Source organism: Morchella importuna (assembly GCF_003444635.1).
Source record: "Morchella importuna strain M04M26 chromosome Unknown Morimp01GS032, whole genome shotgun sequence".
NCBI lineage: Eukaryota > Fungi > Ascomycota > Pezizomycetes > Pezizales > Morchellaceae > Morchella > Morchella importuna.
Window position 1 is genome coordinate 210,821 of NW_025763429.1, and position 18,978 is coordinate 229,798.

An 18,978-nucleotide genomic window follows, 5' to 3' on the forward strand; every position below is an offset into this window, starting at 1 on the left:
CCCCCACTCCGGCCACCCAGCAAGCGTCTACTCGATCCGTGAACCGTCTTCATCGTCAAGTAGGGTCTCTACTTCCTAGACAGTTAGAAATTTGAAATTCATTGGGGGTAGAGAACATACTATCTCTTCAACACAACTCGAGTGTACTGAGTAATCTCTAGTGGAGATACAAACAGTGCGTAAGGATAGAGACAGTAGCAAGTGAAATACTCGTCTCTCTGTGCCTGGACCCCCAAGCTCTCTCTCATGTGCCGGAGTTCCGGTATGCAGTGGCCGTATCAAAGAATCCCTTTGTGCCTGTGGGAACCCGAAAACGTGAGGAAAGAGAACAGGAGCAAATTTGATGATGGCAGGATGAAACTTGAAGGGTGGGTGTAGTACTGCTCCCGATGAGGTGCGGGAGTAAAATGTGGTTTTCCAGGGCACAGACTTATCGAACTGGTCTTCTGTCTGGGCATGCTGGTTTGGACGAAGGTGGCCCATAATTGGGGACATAACCTATACCGCCGAAGTGAATTAGCCTTGAACGGCGGCAACCTAATCAGCCCAGAAGCCCCCCCGGACAGTGGAACACTACTTCTTAAGTCGCCGGATTCTTCTTTCGTTCTTTCTGATTATATTGCGGCTATGATATCTGATATTTGATGATTTTTGGTCAATGATTAGTCCCATTTCCGGCACGTGTAGTTCAATATATCATTGAATGCAACAGCAAATACTAATGGTTAATATGGTGGGACTCATCTAGATAACTGGAGAGAACACATTCGCTGCTAATATAGCCTCACACATTTAGTACTGTGTAGCAAGCTTGGTCTATGCCCATAGATTTTCAGTGCATATGATAGGAATACTCAATTGAAATTATAAACAAGTTAAAATGACTTTCCTAGTATGGAAAACAGGTTATCATCATAAACCAGTTCATTAAATAGAAACATAGTTACCCTAAAAAAAATAGATTACAGAAACAGAAGAGAAAAACCCTCTTTTTACTTGTAACCCTAACCCTATGCTATCGCTCCAATCGTACCTCGCGGTAATTCCCATATCAAAACGAGCGGTGGTAGAGTAATCATTATATTATCGGAAATAGATCACCAGGGACCCATAATTGAGCTTATAGGGTCAGGTCCCACTGTGTGCATCCCCAGTGAAACCTTCTATAAATAGTGTGTTAAAAAAAACCCTATGACCTTGTGCCCTCACGTCCGGGCCCGGTTTGCCGAACGAAAGACAAAAAAAGAAAGGTTTTCCGAGGAAGACAGAAAAATGGCAGGAGGAGAAAGGAAGAGAAGAAAGGTCATCCAAAAAAAGAAAAATAACAAAAGGGGCAGACAGGATTGTGAGGGGAAAGGAAAAATGTAGTACACATCTATACCATACGAGTCGGGGGTCTTTATATTAATGATAGGTGTCTACAACCTTTCGATATCTCCATTATTATGTAGTCCCAATCTCGCAAAATATGTCGATGATTACGAGCATAGTCGATACGTGGTGGGACCATTCTTTCTGTTCCATAGACCAAAAAAATATCTTACTCAAAGGGGGTGGAAGTACCGAGCATGTTGAAATCCGGGCAAGGTCAATACTTGAATTGTGATGAGGAAATGAGTGGAAGTATTCCATTAGTATGGGGTCTTATGCTACGACTCGAGATGACTCCCGGGCTCAAGGTGGCTTCCAGAGCATGTGTAGATACATATATGCGGGCCTCCCACCGCGCCACCTACCAGCACAGGAAGGAAGCCGATGTTTCTCTGAGACATTGTTATAGTACGATGTAGGCAGAATGTTATTGATGATACGTTTTGAGATATATCTAGAGATGTGGCTCCCAGCCAAGCATAATCAGCACTTATTTTGCTTCTTCTTCCATCCTCTTTCCTACGTTTCCGAGCTTGTTAATTTATTCTTTTCATCTTCTTTCCGAACAAAATGTCGGTTTAACAAGAAAATAAAAATTCTTTGTCACCTGAATACTTTCTTTGGGAAAGGAACCACAGTTCAGTTCTTGCTCATATGCATATCACATCCTCTTAACAAAACAGGAATACTATTGCATATAGAGTGAGGAGGAACTGAAACTATGCTATCAAGTTGCATTGGGGATATTATCAGCTAGCTGACTAGATCATTTCAATTTCTTGTGACGGTAGGTGACTAAACTAAATCCTTCTCCACTTTTTGTTTACTGGATACACTAATACTCTTCCTCAAAGATTTTTCTTCAGACCACCGAGACCGCCATACAAGACAAATGAAGCCCGTGCTCTTCAACAAGACTACACTGATTATTCCCACCCTTTTCCCAGCTATCCACGCACAGCTAGACCCATTTGGTATCTTTCCCCACCCCTCCACATCTAGAGGCCACCCCGAGACACCGCTCAGTTTGTGACATAAACCCCCTCCCACATTTACTTCTTACGGGTTGGAGTTTTAGTAGAAGAAGAGGGTTCCGCATCAGACTTCAACAGGTAAGTGTCGGCCGCCACCCCAGTCGCACCCTGAGCAGCATGGAGGATATGGTTGATTTCAGGGCTAGAGGGACCCTGTTTCATGTCGGTAACCAGCTGCTGAAGCTTGGCGAGGCCTTTGCAGTAAGAGTTGTACCTCCCGGTCATCCACTTCATGTAGTTTTCCTCCGGGATCCCCAACTCCTTGAACTCTGTCTCCCAGTGGTTAATCTCCCTCTTGAGGTCGGCAGGGATGGGCGCTACAACGGTCTTGTACCTGACACGGCGGCGGCGAGGCTTCGGAGCGGGGGCACCATCGTTCTTCTGACTCATGACATAGTCGTAAAGACCAGGCAGCAGGAAGGCCGGGAGGTTGAGACCAGGTCCATCCTCCGAGGTCTTAGAAGGAGCCTTAAATTGTTCAGCGACGACGGCTCGGAAGCCGGAGTAAATTTCGCTGTTTGTTGCACCACAAGCACTAACCTTCTCGCGCTTGGGGCGAGTCTTATGAGTGCATGCTGGTTTCGGCGGCGGTGCGTTCAACTCATCCATGGCGTGGAATAAGCGGTCGCGCTCCTTGAGGGATGACGAGATGGTGCTTTGACGATAGTGACATCCAACCACGTCGCCGATACGTCCAGGCTCCAATGTGCAGTTGAGATATTGCTTGACCAACAAATCCAACTCTGCCTTTCTGGCTTCGGTCAAAGTTTCATCAGGCTCGGCAGCCTGGTTATCGAGAGGCGTGTCTGGTCCTCCCGGCGGATGGCCACCGGCAGCCGGCCTATCGTAACCCGATTTCTCGGCTTCCAGAGGGCACTGATCGTGCTCCAACATTTGGGCTTTAGCAAGCAACTCGTCGACACCAGACATGTGGGTGGTTTGGCGTTCACTGCGTGGAGTGACTTTGACACGCTCGGAAAATGCGGAGGTAGCCAAAAGGGCTTTTTCGAAGGTTTCCCTGAAGGGTGCGGGGCTAGACGCCTCACTGTCACTACCATAATTGGCACCGTTGGATGAGGTAGGCTAAATATCAAGTGATCAGTAGATTGCAAGAGGTGTAGAGTGGTGAAAGGACGCACCGGCTCAAAAAGCTTCGGCCCCGATCCACTACCCGCTTCGCTGACAGAGCCCTCGAGAGGCAAAGATTGGTTACATTGGCAATGAGGATTGGTGCAAACCGGGAGCTCATCAGCCACTGCCGCTCTAATCTCATCCTCAATCTGGCGGGATTTTCCACTTTTCTTTCCACGTGGGACAGAGGAATTTCTCATGGACTTTGTTCTCTCCATATAGGAAGCAAGTGTTTCACGTTTGTCTTCAGTCATGGTGGAAGCGTCGGGAGCCATTTTCGACGTAGGTACAATGTGATGATTTGAGTTGACTGCTCGTTTAGTTTGGCCTTGGTGGTTTTCATTTCCTGTAACCCGGCCTCTGCCTCGCCCACCTCTGGGACGGGTAACTGCTTCGCGAGCTGTACGAGGTCCGGGGGAAGTGAGATCAGGTTTGGTAGGGGTTGAACTTTCCTGTTTGAGAAGGTCTGTGTTCTGGGTGTCTACCTGACTATCCCCTATAAAACCTGTGACCTGTTCAAGCAACACTTGGTGCAAAGTTTCAGAAATCAAGCAATGGTGGTGATCAGTATCGCACTCATCCTGGCCCTCATCTCCATGGTTAATAGCACGCTGCGATCCGCCTGCCTCGCGGACTTTCTTCATGGCAATTTCGTAAGACACCCTAGCCAGTCGGCTCAGGTCTTCCTCCGTATATGGTGTTGGAGGATATGGTAGGTGCTTGTGGACGGCAGAAATGGGATCAGCCGAGTGAGTTTTTGTGTCTGACCTATTCACATCCTCCGAAATACTGTGTGTTGTATTATCTTTGGGTTTGTGAGCAATGCTCTTCCCTTGTTTCACTTTAGGTACGTCAACGTTGAGGCTGTCCTTAGGCATGGCTTGGTCATAAAGGAGCATGTGCTCTGCCCTTTCATCTTCACTAATGGTTGATGGAGTGTCAAGGGGCATGTAGCGTTTCATATAGGTAACCAGCCAAATATATCGCTCCTTGGACATTTTCCACCCAAGTGGTGGAAGTTCATCACCCCTGATCTCGTCTTGCCCGCTGTTGCCAGGGATACCTGAAGAACCTCCAGGTGTGTTCATATATGCACTCAGGCCATTTATCGATCCAGTACCTTCGATAATCATTTGCTCCATATCGTTTATCAGTTTTGCTGTGTCATCAGCTGACAGAGAAGAGGGATTGACGCCAGGCATGACCTTGTCCATGTACGCTCCAAGACATCTGGCTAACCCTTCACGGCTTTTTTCAAGATCGAAGGGTTCTAATTTAGGCCCTTGAACAGGCAACGCACGAGGGGGGTTAGCATGCCTTCCACCACGCGGTAAAGCTGCTCTGCGCGCTCGTCCACGAACTAGTCGCGAGCGAGGAGGAATCTCTGATTCCGCTGGAAGCCTCGGCCTGTCCAAATGCCCAAGTGACCCTACATTACCACTCGTACTATTCGCCAATGTGCTGAGAAGAGATGATCTAGCCTCGGCCAGAGGACCCCTGTTTAAGACATTTTGGATAGCTCGAGTCCGAGCGAGCTCCCTCCATTCCGGACCAATCTGTCCACGCTCAACCATCTCGTCGATTACACGCGCAGAGAAGCTTGCCTCGTATTCAGATATTGAAGCAAACTCAAAGGAGGTATTCGTATCAGCACTATTTCCCGCGTTTACACTAGATGCGGGTTGGCTATGGAGGTCCCTCTGGGCGAGGAACGCAGCGGCCCTTTCAGCTGCTTGACGAACCTCTTGGGCGGTCTTCGTATTGGCTAAGGCATTAACTCCGGCGGGGGGATGTGCGGCCTGGCGAATAGGGGGCATATTGCTGGATTGAACAGTAGGAAACTTTCAATTTAGTTAGAACCTAAGGAATAAAGAACACCCAAACAGCTACCAGCGTTGATAACATTTACCTTTATATAATCCTTTGGTCTTTTATACCAATGAGAAATCGTGGAACTTTCTTTTGATGATGCTGCAAACACTACTGAGGGGGAGTGTGAGAGAGGAGTGGGGGGGGTGGGGGGGTGGGGGATGAAACTTGAATCGTTTAGGGTAGTATGATTCTTGCAGTAAAGGAAGGACCTCGACTAATGGGTACCGTAGACTTGACGGTTAAATTCAGAGAACTGAATGTGCCGTTGCCCACTTTTGCTATCACTCGGTCGAGTGATGTCTTCTGATTGAGTCTATTATCCAATGAAGTTTATCTCTGAGTTTGTTGTGGGTTTTCCAGGGTATAGCAGTCGCGTCTAACCTAGCTAGTGTGGGCAGATGATCGGGGTTTATGCCCTCCTGGTGGCACACTTATGGAACAACAGGGTTTGCCAATACGCTTACTAACTATCATATCGTGGCTTTATTCCTCTCCGTGTGAATTCATTCGTTCAACCTTCAGATGTTGGTTATCTATACAAATGATTGTACATGATCGAGGGGTTTGCGGGTGTTCTTCAAGCTAAATATATTTATATCTTCATTCAAACATTAGCTCCTTGATCAACATTTCAATTATTCATCACTCAGCACTGCATGTTACTTTATAAAATATCTGAAGATGGATGTTACACTAATCTGATCTGGGCCTGAGTCATTACAGGTCACTCTTGCAGAAGCGCAGAGGTGAAATGTATCTACCTTTGCCCTTCTTCCCCTTCTACCCCAGTATATATTCGATCTTAGAAAATCTGGAGTTGTAGGTAGAAAATGGAAGAACATCGATAACGCCAAACCACAAGTTACTGCTGTTTGGATTCGGAAATTATTCTATATGTGATTGTCCATTTTAGATATATATACATTTTTTTCTGCCAACTCTTCACTCCATCCCTCCCCCCCCCCCCCCCCACCTTCCTCAACTATACTAATGAGCTCTCCGAATATCGTGTGGAGTTTTTAGGTATTCCACTCCATCTCACCCGACGATGGGCTTCAGAGCTCTCTAGTACCTTGGGATGCATTGATGTGCTGGCAGTGATAAAGCAGAATACTATTTCGCCATCTAAATTAAATCCCTTATGGGGAGTCTTCATATAATCCTTACTCTATCTTTATAACCTACGAAACCCACCCTCTTTATTCTAAGCGAGTCTATTTACCGCAAGTAGAGGAAGAGGAAGTAACATGCTTTCTAAGGTAGTAAAACATACCCCAACAGTGCGTAAGATTATAAATGTTACTTACATATCGGGGTGTATTCAATGGGTTTTTAGTTCTGTTCCCTACAAGGTGTAAGGATCAATAGTGCCAGTTCCTTCACCTTTTGATGGAGTATCCATGGGTCTCAACGGCCCTTGGCCAGTAATACACTTTTATCTTGGCTCCAAACCCAGGCTACTATTGATCCATCATGGCTGAGAACGTTTATCACTCTATCGGGATCTATATACACGTCCACCTCATATCCAGCCTACTATATTGTTTGAAAGGCCGCCCCACAGCAAGTACTTGTGCAAAACAAGCTATATGAAAGAAGCAACGATGTCTATGGGTCTGCTTGAACCATGAGCCACACAGTTCGTTTTCCATTCGCAGTGCCCTGTTCAAGGAATCGTGCGAATTTTTAGAACGTCAATTCATATGACGAAATTCATGAGGAGATAACATAAGCGATAGCAAGGAACTTACGTTCCAAGGAGTAGAATAACAAAATATATGCTGACTCAAGGTCGACGTCGTGATCTAGGCCTTTTGTTTGTCACATGCTCTTGGTCAGTCAGATATCTTGACAGGATCATTCTTGTTCCTTAGCGGCGAAGAGCGTGCTTGCCCGGCAAGAGATGCGGTAAAATTGCTTAGATGATATCAACATAAAATAATTGGGAAGGTTTAACCCTCAGTTTCAAGAAAATAATATTTCTGATGGGCAGTAACTAGCTGACCTACCTTTAATTGCATAAATCCCTGTGCGGTAATTATTCCACTATGGGCCTGTGCGAGCTGAGCTTAACTCGTGTAGCTGTATTCGATGCATCGGAATCCGAACAAACGAAATTTCAGTTCAAAGAGGCAAGCTGCGACCAAAAGGTAGCGGTAATATGGATTGATGAGTTTAGGTCTGAGCGCGCACCTGTTCTTGGTCGCGACGTTGAGCTCGTAAGGCCAAGGCGCTAAAGTGATCTACACTGCATCCGCAGAGCCGCACCCAGGTTCAACTTCGGAACGGGCGTGAGCACGTGCTCAGACCATAGTAATAGTACGTTACAATTTTTATATTCACATTTTTTTGAACTTGGTCAAATCCCCGTCAACGCGAAGAAAAACATATAGGTCGTACGGCCTCAAACATTTGTACGTAGACCCTCAATCCTGTATTGGTAAACCAAGCTGACCTACGCGAGACTCCAGATATAGATTCTAGAACCCAAACCTGTCATTGCTTCATCGGAAGGAACGCAAACTAGCTATAACTTAGCTTTCTTTTACCCGAGATGTTGTTACGCCTGTATCACTTACAGGATACTCACCTGCAGATGTAACATATGGAACCATATGCCGACGTCACTCAAGAGACATTGCGTGGGGGTTCTACAAAGCTGAAGGCTGTAGGACTTCGGAATGTAGGTACATGTAGTGACTAAAGTCAAATCTACCAATACACTCAGCTGAACTGCCGATGTACATTAAAAGGTAGGGAGATTTTCGCCAGCTGTACCACCCCCACTATAGCTCGAAGTTGATATAAATAGGATCTTCCGATCTCCAGGACATTTGCCATAGTCCATTCAACACCGGTACGCCACCAAAACATCGCCAAATTGATTACTCCTTAGCATCTCGTGTCAACGCCGATTATTCCATCAACACTTCGAGGACAATATGGTCATCTCAAACATCAGTATTGAAGCTACACAGCTGGCAAAGTTGAATACTCAATATTCCGCAATAATTGGGAGATTGCACGACGCCATCAAAATTATCAAAGATAACCCGAGCCCTCCAGAGGACTACGCTAATGACAAGGTCAGAAAGATTATCAGGGCCTTAACGGAAAGCAATATTTCATACACTTTAAATAACTTGCTCCCCAAGCTTGTCGAAAAAGTTGAGCCAACCGGTGTTGATCCGTCAACCTGCAATAATGTCGAACCGACCTACCATGACGGAGATGTTCTTGGTATCATGGAACGAAACGCTTTATTGATTTGCCAGTTACATCTACAGATAAGAGAAGACATGGTGACCTCAAGGGCTGAATTAGCGTCATTAGCATATCAGAAGTTTCGCGTTCGGAATCCAGACTATGATGAGAGGGAGCTTACAGAACCGGTGGCAGGAGTGACCAAAGCAATATACACCTCCGCGGAAGACAACGTTCAACGCCGCAATTTTAATCTTCATCTCTCCGATATAGAGTTTAAAGTTAAGAGCTCTTTTAAAACAATTTATTATCCCGAGCTCGGCATGATTGAGTTCTTCATCCCTGGCTTGACTGGCGAGCCTGAGGTGGTTAGGGGCTGGTAGAGATTACAAACATATTAATTTCCTTTACGTATTACGAGATTATTTTCTTAACACAGTTTCTTTATTCCTGTTCTGGTCGTAGTAACTCATACTTACATATTCTCTATTGTTTCCTTCGTATGTAAAGTTGCATTTCATTCGGGCTGATAAATTTCGAAACTTTATGCGGACTTCAATCATTCCAAGATATATATATTATACATGAATTGAAGTATATCGCCATAAGGAATACTCTATCGCTTACCGCACAGACATAAGGGCCAGAGGAATCAGGTTTTTGTTGTGTTTGATCATATGAGTAATTATAATAGAATAGTTGATCGTAGAGTAACCTGTTAGACTACATGTATACAATACCACGTATATAGTGTGACTTGCACTTTCGATATTCTATATTGATATCGAAACGAGAACTTTGTTGAACATGTATCATATAATGCCAACACTTTTACCTCGCTTCCACCGTCGACATTCTATGTGGAATACGATTATTCGAACAATAACTGCCGAGCATATGAAAACGTTCCGTACGTATTAGTCAAAAAAGGGATATACACATATACGCCTAGAGGTATTTCGCAAGAGGTACCTGTAGCATCTGGAGAACCCAAATGTGAGATAGATGAACCCCTGCTGCGCATGCTACTACCGGAGATACTTCATTGTATTCTAGGTACATGTACCTGGTGCCCTTTACTATAATAGCATTGTCTAAAATTATACTTTGAGAGAGGCTCTAGATAACATACATGTATTGAACGTTACTTTATAATCAGCCGTTCAATGTGATATCTTGGGGCCTTCGAATCTCACTATAAGAACCCTCAGATCTCTGATCTCCTCCCTCCATAATACTCAATATTTTCATAGACCATATCACCACATCCCTCTGCAAAACCAAATTAAAAGCCCATTACATAAATATCATATATATATCAATCACTCATCATGATCGGAAGCGTCACGCTCGAGGCCGCCCAAGTTGTTGAAATTACCAACTGGGTCAATAGCCTTACAATTTCAATCCGTGATGCTCATGTTATCCTGAAGCAAAATGCATCAACTCCGACGTCCATCACTCAGGTTCAGTTCAACACAATCTCCCGAGCGATGTCCGACAGTAATATAGGCTGGACACTCTCAGTGCCTGTCAACAACCTCATTTCCAAAATCCTTAATGGTATTGATATGCGTACCGTGGATTCAGATATTCCGGTGTTCAACAGTGGTCAGCCGCTGGGGATTATAGAGCACAATTCCTTGATGATTGTTGACGCCTATCGTGCTAGGGAGACTGCTATCATTGATCATAGACTCGCGGCACAGGCGACACTTGAGAGAATGTTTGGAGTTCAAGACCCGGCTCAGGGAGCGAAGGAGTCAAATGATCAAATTAAAGTGATGCTTGCACGAGCTATCTGGCACCCGATGTCAATGGAGGAGGAGAGCTACCAGCTTCAGGTGCGACTTTCTCATATTGAAGAGAAGTTCAAGTGCGCGATGAAGGTCCTCTACAATTCTGATACTGGGGCTGTACAGTATTATAATAAGAATCTTGTTCTGTTTTAGCGTATGAGAGTTATCAATGGTTTCTATTTTTTCCTGGTTTAAAGCAACGTTTTTTTAATCCAATTTCATGTCAGCATCATATTCTTTCACTTCAGTCTTGTAGGAAGGAACTGGCTTTTCACTCTTACCTTTTTCTTTCCCTCCTTTGCTTAGTCTGGATCAGAATAAATCTTCTTTCAAAACTTAGAGTGAGTTACACTTTTGTCTTCAACCACTCACGCCTTTTTTCATGTGATATTGGGTATTGATGAATGATTCCGGGTATATCCTGATTTAATAATGCTGATGATGCAATAATCTTGATCTATCTTTTCCATTCCAGTAATACTCCCCAGAGCAGCAGAGTATCCCGAACAAGGGTAGTACGCACTCTTCCTCCTTTTAATAACTTAATCCCATCTTTAGTTTCCAAACACCCAGGAACCTTATTTTCAATGTTATTTAGAACAATTTATACACCCCAGTAGCTTGAAGATACCTCTTCCCCAACTCACCATGAGAGCTAAATGGGGACAATCATACATGGGGATCTTGCCTTGTAACATTAACCCCGTCTTGGCTCCTTTGTTCTTGCTTTCTTGTGGTTTCGGCGCGCCTATGCTTTTTAAAACCTTGCCAGGTGGCAGATAGCTTTATATTATTGTTCCTATTTCGGTATATAAATTTATAGGTCGTAGTTCTCTTAATGCCTTGTTATCTTCGTGATATAGTCAAATTCAAGTAACCTCGGGCAATAGGTTTACCCTGAGAGGGGGGGGGCGAGGGCTATACCTCCTGCCAGGCTACAGGTTGTACCATATAGCCTTATTGAATTGCTTTAGTTTCCAGCTAGTATTATGGTTTATATTAGCTTATCAATACCACATTCCGTGTGGAATTACGGTCATAGAATATCACTCGCATTTCATCAGACGGTTATGGAAACTAGAACTTTCACGAGTCTTATACGGTCTTTGAGATGATGCCACACCGTATAAGAGACGGAGGCTGTAAGGCTGACCAACATGTAGTGAGATGTACATATAGCCAACTCTTTTACCAGAAGGTCCTTTTAGTATTTGACATTGTGACCTTACGACGTTCCGAGACCCATATACATGCAACTTGAGTAGGCTTACGGTGTTGTTCTTAACTACAGCGATATTTGTTATATCCAAACATGTCTTCAAAGTATCGAAAGGCGGAAGTTGCCATTTCTATCCAGCTGCTACGGTTCGATTTTCTCTCAATATCATGTGATTTATTCGGACAGGAATCACTAGATCATTTACCCCAAGAGGGTCAAGATTTACTTTCTAACTCCATGGTATAGAAAGGGCGTAAATCTATCCCTAGCTTGTCATCAATTTGCCAATATAGAATTATATATTAGCCATAACCAGTATTTAATGTGTGTCATGTTATGGGTATTATATTGGGCCCCAGTAACATTTTTCCTAGATAGACAGTCAATCTTCCCCTACAAAGCTTGTGAAAAGCCCTCTCAGCCATTTTCTTCATCAATCTCATCGGACAATCATCTAGCTGTTGTCAAAGGTCTTGGTTGCAAAATGGATATATATTCCTCCCCCACTTTCACACTCCTTTATCTAGGCGTTATGTGTTACACTTTCTAGAAACTGTTTCAACAACTCTCCTCCCAACGTATTATAAATGTGAGAATACGGAAAGGCTTCGGACTTTGAGAGATACCCGAATAGAAACTCGCCAAGATGAAATAAATGATACGACTAGTATGAAAACCTCACCGCGAAAGCGCCAAATAAGATGTGATAACTGTTTTGACCTGTTAAAAAGAAAACCTGGGTAAAGAAAGTAATTGGGCATTTATTGCCTGCGCAGATATGCGGGGGTTATTCTAAACACGATGAAAGGAATGACAACTTTTAGAGGAAGGGAAGAGTGTGCCTAACGAATGAAAACAGGATTTGGGGATTCAAATGAAGGTGGTGATTAAACATTATTGGGGGATCTGGGGAGCGAGAGAAAGCATCATTTGGGAAAACGCCGAAAAATGAGAACAGGTATCCACATGACGACGTTCTCGAAACTAGCGACTTCGACGATCTGTATTGTTGCCGAGGTCGCGTTTCCGGAGATCCATCACGCTGGCTTTAACTCTCAGAGAAATTTGTTTAAGCCAAGACTGGCTCTTACTCCCTTCGGTATCCAGAGAATCTTGGGTCGGGACGGCTTTCGCGGCTTCGGAAAGAGCGACCGCTCCTGGCTGTCCCGGTTGAAAAACGGTCTCATTGGAGACGTTAGAGCTTCGTGTATCCGCGATAATCTGGTGCATAGTATCTGGTACTGTGGGAAGCTGAGAGGTAGCTTGTGCGAGAACGTGGAGTAGATCGTGAGTTTGCTCCAAGGTGGTTGGTGTTGACGGAATCGCTCTTATCGAACTACGGTCGCTTTTATTTGCAGCTTCATCCTCATCTGTCGCATCTGCGAAGCAGAGGCTCTCGAGCTGGGAACGTGACGTAGCCATCTGATCCGCTGCTTGGCTCCCCAATTGCTTATCGTGGTTCTCTAGTGGAACTTTTTTGATAACGGTTGCAGTACTTCCTATGGAGATGGACGAATCATTGGAGAGATACGATATGTCCTGGCATCTCCCCTTCATTTGATCGTCCACTTCTCTCTCATTACTGGCAGTATTGAATTCTCTTTTCCAGTTAGGTCGAAGGACGGTCCATGCCCTTGATAACGAAGTGTTTGGTTCGATTGTTGTATAGCATGCTGGTCGAACACATCGCCCGGAAGGAGGAGTTGGCACGTCATTGTCAATATCGGACTGAGTGTGCTCTGGGCGGTAATACGAGGTCGGATCGGAAGGATCTTCATAATAGGCTGCAGTTGGTGGTCTCTGATATTCTTCACTGCTGCTAGTATGGCATAGACGCAGGTAGCGATCGCATCCTGAATTTTTGAGACCTGAGCTCATGCTTGACATAGTGGTTTCGTGCGTTGTACTAGTGCCCCGGGAGTACTCCTCACTAGTGGATAAACAGCCGTAGCCGCCAATATCTCCATCTGCATTCTTCTCGCTCTCACCCGCCGGACTTCCCTCGCGTGGCGACCAAGCACCAACGGTCTCGTCTCTTTCAACACTCCAGATTGACTCCAGGTGACTGCCCGAGTTTAGGAGATAGTTTCTCCCATCGGACCTTGCGGTGAGATTATTTACACTGGTACACAAAGTTGATGCTTCGGAAGATGCTGTTGACCCAGCTGACGTATAGGGACCTGTAGCACGACGGGCAAAAATATCACATATCCCAATCCGAGAAACCAATCTTTTACATGCCTTCGACCCGGAAATGAAGAAGCGAGCTGTCATTGTCTTTCCCGCCGATGCGAGATTTTTCTTGGATGATGGGGCCAACATTGCAATCACGCTAACGGAACTGTTCCGGCGAGACCTGATCTCAATGCTTGGTTTCTCAGTTGAATTGGATGGAGGTGTTGACGCAGTTCGACGCGATTTTTCGACAGGCGAGGTGCCGGCTGTATCCTCCACATACTGATGTGATGAAACACTCCCCTCCTCGTTATTTCCATTATTGGAGGAAGCGTATATGATGGAAAGTATAGATGATGTTTCCGCGCGACTCTCGAGGCTGTTTGACCTCGAGCGTACGGAAAATATTTGACGATGGGTGGTTTCATCCCCCTCTGATAGGGTTGAGTCGAAGCTCAAAAGGCGCGAAATCTGGTTTCTAATTTCAATTGAGTGCCTCCGATTCTCCCGCCAGATACTGTCGGCATCGCTGGGTGTGAGTGGCGGACTCGGATCACGCTGAAAAGGACTCCGGAAACCATCGGAGTCGGCGCTCCCATGGCTGGTGGGTGAGGTCATCACAAAGGTAGTCACTTGTGTCCCGTCCTCCAAATAACTGACCATCTTTTGAACTGATGAGCGTTGTGCCGGTGTGAATAATGGCTCAAGAATTCCGGTGAATTGTCTTCTGGTCGCACCATCGCTAGGGGTGGTTGAGGCTCCTCCGATTGTCGGCGTGCTTCTCGATACCGGTCGTCCTGGAGTGGGTGGTGTTATATCTTGACTTAATAGTGAATCAAATGAGCTGAAACTGCGTACAGACCGCCTGGACCTCAGTGATCGGCGGGGGCTCTGGGGAGACTGCCGAGGTGTTCTGCTTGAGGGCACTACATCGCGTCTGACGTCGGACGGGCTCGAATGATACTGGCGACCAAATTCTAGTGATCGCCCACCCCGCAAATCGTTCGTGATTTGGAGATGTTTAACACGGCGAAGTGTTCGACGCGGACCTGTTCTCGTAGCCACCATTGGAATCGCTTCTATCCTGGTCGGGTCTTGCAAGGAGGATTTTTGATGATTTTACGAAAGGATTCCTGAAAATCACGTATCGCGAGTTAGGACGTGAGGGAGAAAGAACATGAACAAGTGATGCAAATTACCTTGATTGAAAACTTGATGACGCGAGATCTAGACAGAATTGTGATCAATTCAATCTTTTCGGGATGCGCTCGAATGAAAAAGGCCCAGCCAAGTTATAGTGCGATGGCTATTGGGGTTTGTTAGGCTTGGATGGAAAATAAGAAAAATTACTGGCAGGAGTTTGTGATGAATACGTTTTTAAATCAACTGGTGCGTCTGCAACATCAGTAAGCAAACCGGTGTAAAAAACACAGGAGACCGGGCTCGATGATTTGGGGGTAGAGAGTGTAGATGACAAAAGGAATGCACCTAGATGCAAGGCGGAAGAAACAGAATGCGAAGGAGATAACGTTGACAGTGGTTTGATGAGTTTCTTGTGGTCAGTCAAACGCTGTCGTGTATGTGAGAGGTGAGGTGAAGTTGTTGGCTGCAGGAGCGGATGCCCTTCGGCGCAGGTCGAAGTGGGGATTGAGTTGGCTGTCGCATACAGAGAAGACAACCGCACAAACAATCACTCTCTTTATATCTCAGTAAATCCTCTTCATAAATCTTATATATGGGACATATCCCCGGATTCATATCATAACTAAGAGTGTAACGCCTGGACGTATAGGAAAACTAAGTTAAGTCTGTTCTTATGTTACTTCAGCCGACAGATCCTCAGTATTTTATGTCTTTTGAACGTAGGACATAGTGCCTTTTGCTGCGCACTACTGGGCTTGCTTCTCTTTTTAATTTCATGACTATTTCCTCGGTGGAGAGGACATAAACACCCGCATGACCTTCCCCTACCCCATTGGTTGAGGCACCACAGAAAAAGGCCGTTCCCTGGTTTTTTTTTTACATCCAACTTCTATTAAAACTCTAAGGACTCTAAGGACACTCGCTGGTGGTTCTTCGTAATGCTCACCGCCATCACAACATAGTCAGTCATAGGTTCTCGCTCGATGTTCGAGTGATCGTTCATGAATCTGGTTGTCACACTTGACCTAAATAGTGTTTTCAATGATTCCCACGAACGGTTCTTAATACATTTGAAGTGTTGTGGCGGATATTATGGTGAGTTTTGTTTTCTATGTCCGGTTATCTTATTCTACTTTGAAGGCGTAGATCTTACCCCCTTCTATCCTTCTACCGGGGTATCGGGATGAAGGACGAGGAGAGTAATGGTAATTAACTAGAGTTTGCGAGTGTGCAATCCCTCTTAAAAGCATATGCAGGAAGTGGGCTACTAAGCGCATAGTCTGTTTATTCGTAAAGAGTGCGGAGGATCTGCGTCACAGAAGCTATTTGCTACGGAGCGTTGGATGAAATCCAATTCTATTTTAAATGATATTTTATCTATTCAAGTACCGCCTATGATTAATCCGTATATCAGTCATGAAATTTTTATCGCGCGTTGTGGTCGACAATGGACAGTATTCTTAAATCTGTCATTGTACAATTCGGTGGGATAACAATCGCAGGGAAGACTGCTTGAAACTAAATACTATTAGAGACTACACGAAAGAGGATTCCCCGCCTGTTCTCAAGCACCTGAATAAACAGATCAAATGTCCTACCCCCCCTTGGTTAGCGTTTTCCTTTCAAAAGCCGTATTTCATCCCTCGAGCCAAGCCGTTAGCGATCAACTCGAGTCTTCCCGTGCCATATAATCATTGTAGCACCCACAACCAAACATCTTTCTTCCCACACCGTTTTCAATCGATCATCCATCAATAGCAAACAGCAAACTTCCTATACCCTCCCATAAGTAGTTCTATCTCGTTTTCCACTCATCCTCTATTTCAAAATCAAACACAAATATGTGCCTCAATATCCTCACCCACCACAGCTGCTTCCACCCGGTCTTCACGTCGACAAAGACCAGCATGGACTGTTCCGAGACTATCCACAACGTCGTCTCCCACGACTACAGCGAGTCCCCTTGCACTGCCTGCCTGATGTCAATCACCGACGATGACCGCAGCAAACATAACTACCTCGCTGAGCAGGCAGTCAAAACGTTGTTTTACACCCGCTGTGTCGATCAATCCAACAATCAACTCCTCGCTCAGATCCTCGACTATTATATGTTCCACTCCTCTCCCGGCCATGAGTGTAAGGAACCGTATCACTGCTATGAACAGTGTCCCTACAAGTATTATACGTATTGCACACGTACTAAGGACGACATCGCGAGAATGCCACCTCCCTTAAGGCTTCAGCTTTATGGCTCTGGAACCTATCTTGACCACGCTGCGAACACTGTTCACGTCCGTGAGGGAAAGCGTCCTGAGGGAATGTTCGATGCGGACTTGTATCCTTATGCCAACTTGCCATTAGTGGCAAGGGCACGCAATCGTCCCGAGTTCTACCAGGACTTTGGAGCGGTGGATGGGGAGGAGGGTTCCCCGTGGGAAATCTGGGACAAGGCTTGTCGTGCTGGGTCGTCTGCTCCTGGCGTCATTCAAAGTGAGTCTGATATGTTCGATACAGCTACATGGGATATGTATGAGACTGATCATGATGATGTGAAGATGTAAGGGACACTGTCAAAGACAATGGACTCATAGCCAAGGTGTTCAGAAGCTTGTCAGGGTTCTTCGGAGTTATAGATATCGATGAAAATGAGGAGGTTTGAGTGCTGCTGGCGGAGATCTAGAGCAGGGAAGGTGGCTAAGCATATGATCCTTAAGTGATCTACTGGGCGTCTTATGTCGGTGGAATGGGCTTCCATGCAGGCTTCTATATGGTTGATTGTTAGCAGTGCGTTTGGGAACGGGTGGAAAAGAAATTCGGATCTATTGCTAGCTATAGGTTTGGAGGGATATTTCGTACTGCGTGGAGAATAAAAGTGATATTTTTCTGAAGTTTTATAGGTTCAGAGTCCTTCATTGATTTAAGTGAACAGCTGTAGCTGATTCCCAGGAATGATCTTTTAAAGATATCTCGGCTACTGTGCCGCTAGCCAAGCACACAGTATCTGATGTTTGTGGTGGCATTGCCAAGAAATGTGGCGTTCCGGTTCTATATCTGTTACAGTCGGATTCATATGAAAGCCTATATACAATGATATAGCAAAGCTAAGTTAATGTTTATTATTCCTGTGACAAACAATGTTATGTTCTATGATATATAAGCGACTATATCTTCAAACTCAATCCTGCTCGGCATCGGAGTTACTTGGCTTACTACCTCCCCACCAACCGGAGGAGGAGCACTGGCGAGACAGGGGTGGAAAGTGGTTATTTCTTAATATTTAATTGAGCATCTCGATCTCGGTGACTAACTAACATAACGGAAGATTTTGGAAGTGATAGGGCCCGATACCTCAAGTATTTTACAGGTGTACGCAGTTGAAATAGTAAGTCTCAATCTGTTCCTCTATATTTGGGCTTCACCGTAGCTCAAACTCTGTAATTAGCAACGCGGTTTCAAAATTTCTCATACATGTAGGTATATTATCGGAAGCTATTAGCACTACCGTTTTTAATTAATTAAGTTATAGCAGATGATTCTACACTCTCCCGGAGAACGGCCCCCGGACTACATGTAATCTCAGTTCCGCGTTGATCGGTGAATTTCGGGAGTAAATTAATTTTTCAAACCTCCGATGATAAAAAAGTAAGTCGTTGCGATTTCTTAGTGGTCGGAGTCTCCTTCTTACCCCCTGCACTCTGGAAGAGCTGACTAGATGTACTTTGTGTAATGGGATATATCTGTCAAAAGCTGCACTTCTTCCTTTATAGACTGTACAACTTCTTTCCACTTTCTTAGCCCCCCAAATATTATCTACAATCCGCATAGGTCACTAACTCAATTATTCTTTTCTCGGATACTTGTGCACAGACTAGCTTCTGCACAGTGAGTGAAGTTGAAACTGTTCGGGTAGGAAAATCACCACACCAATCTACGAGTTTACCAAATGTCCCTTTTCCTAAATATCGTCTTCTCTATCTTACTCAAAGTGGCAACCGGAAGGTATCCTAACGATCTCGAGGCTTCGAAGGCC

At 45.1% G+C, this 18,978-nt stretch overlaps 6 protein-coding genes across 6 annotated transcripts; 3 read left to right on the forward strand and 3 right to left on the reverse strand.

Annotated features, from left to right (window-relative positions):
- Positions 1-2,423: 2,423 nt before the first annotated feature.
- LAJ45_08847 (uncharacterized protein) lies at positions 2,424-5,353 on the reverse strand (the record flags this gene model as incomplete). Its single annotated transcript, XM_046118396.1, has 2 exons — positions 2,424-3,488; positions 3,545-5,353. 2 exons carry the CDS (start codon positions 5,351-5,353, stop codon positions 2,424-2,426), a joined length of 2,874 nt encoding a protein of 957 aa, XP_045968352.1.
- A 1,640-nt stretch (positions 5,354-6,993) lies between these two features.
- Positions 6,994-7,720, reverse strand: LAJ45_08848 (uncharacterized protein; the record flags this gene model as incomplete). The annotated part of the gene is made up of 5 exons (XM_046118397.1): positions 6,994-7,070; positions 7,160-7,219; positions 7,418-7,435; positions 7,522-7,651; positions 7,718-7,720. 5 exons carry the CDS (start codon positions 7,718-7,720, stop codon positions 6,994-6,996), a joined length of 288 nt encoding a protein of 95 aa, XP_045968353.1.
- Positions 7,721-8,350: 630 nt separating this feature from the next.
- LAJ45_08849 (uncharacterized protein) lies at positions 8,351-8,995 on the forward strand (the record flags this gene model as incomplete). The annotated part of the gene is made up of 1 exon (XM_046118398.1): positions 8,351-8,995. One exon carries the CDS (start codon positions 8,351-8,353, stop codon positions 8,993-8,995), a length of 645 nt encoding a protein of 214 aa, XP_045968354.1.
- A 948-nt stretch (positions 8,996-9,943) lies between these two features.
- On the forward strand, positions 9,944-10,564 carry LAJ45_08850 (uncharacterized protein; the record flags this gene model as incomplete). The annotated part of the gene is made up of 1 exon (XM_046118399.1): positions 9,944-10,564. The coding sequence occupies one exon, from the start codon at positions 9,944-9,946 to the stop codon at positions 10,562-10,564; it is 621 nt and encodes a 206-aa protein (XP_045968355.1).
- Positions 10,565-12,614: 2,050 nt separating this feature from the next.
- LAJ45_08851 (uncharacterized protein) lies at positions 12,615-14,873 on the reverse strand (the record flags this gene model as incomplete). Its single annotated transcript, XM_046118400.1, has 1 exon — positions 12,615-14,873. One exon carries the CDS (start codon positions 14,871-14,873, stop codon positions 12,615-12,617), a length of 2,259 nt encoding a protein of 752 aa, XP_045968356.1.
- A 1,916-nt stretch (positions 14,874-16,789) lies between these two features.
- LAJ45_08852 (uncharacterized protein) lies at positions 16,790-17,509 on the forward strand (the record flags this gene model as incomplete). Its single annotated transcript, XM_046118401.1, has 1 exon — positions 16,790-17,509. One exon carries the CDS (start codon positions 16,790-16,792, stop codon positions 17,507-17,509), a length of 720 nt encoding a protein of 239 aa, XP_045968357.1.
- Between the last annotated feature and the right edge of the window lie 1,469 nt (positions 17,510-18,978).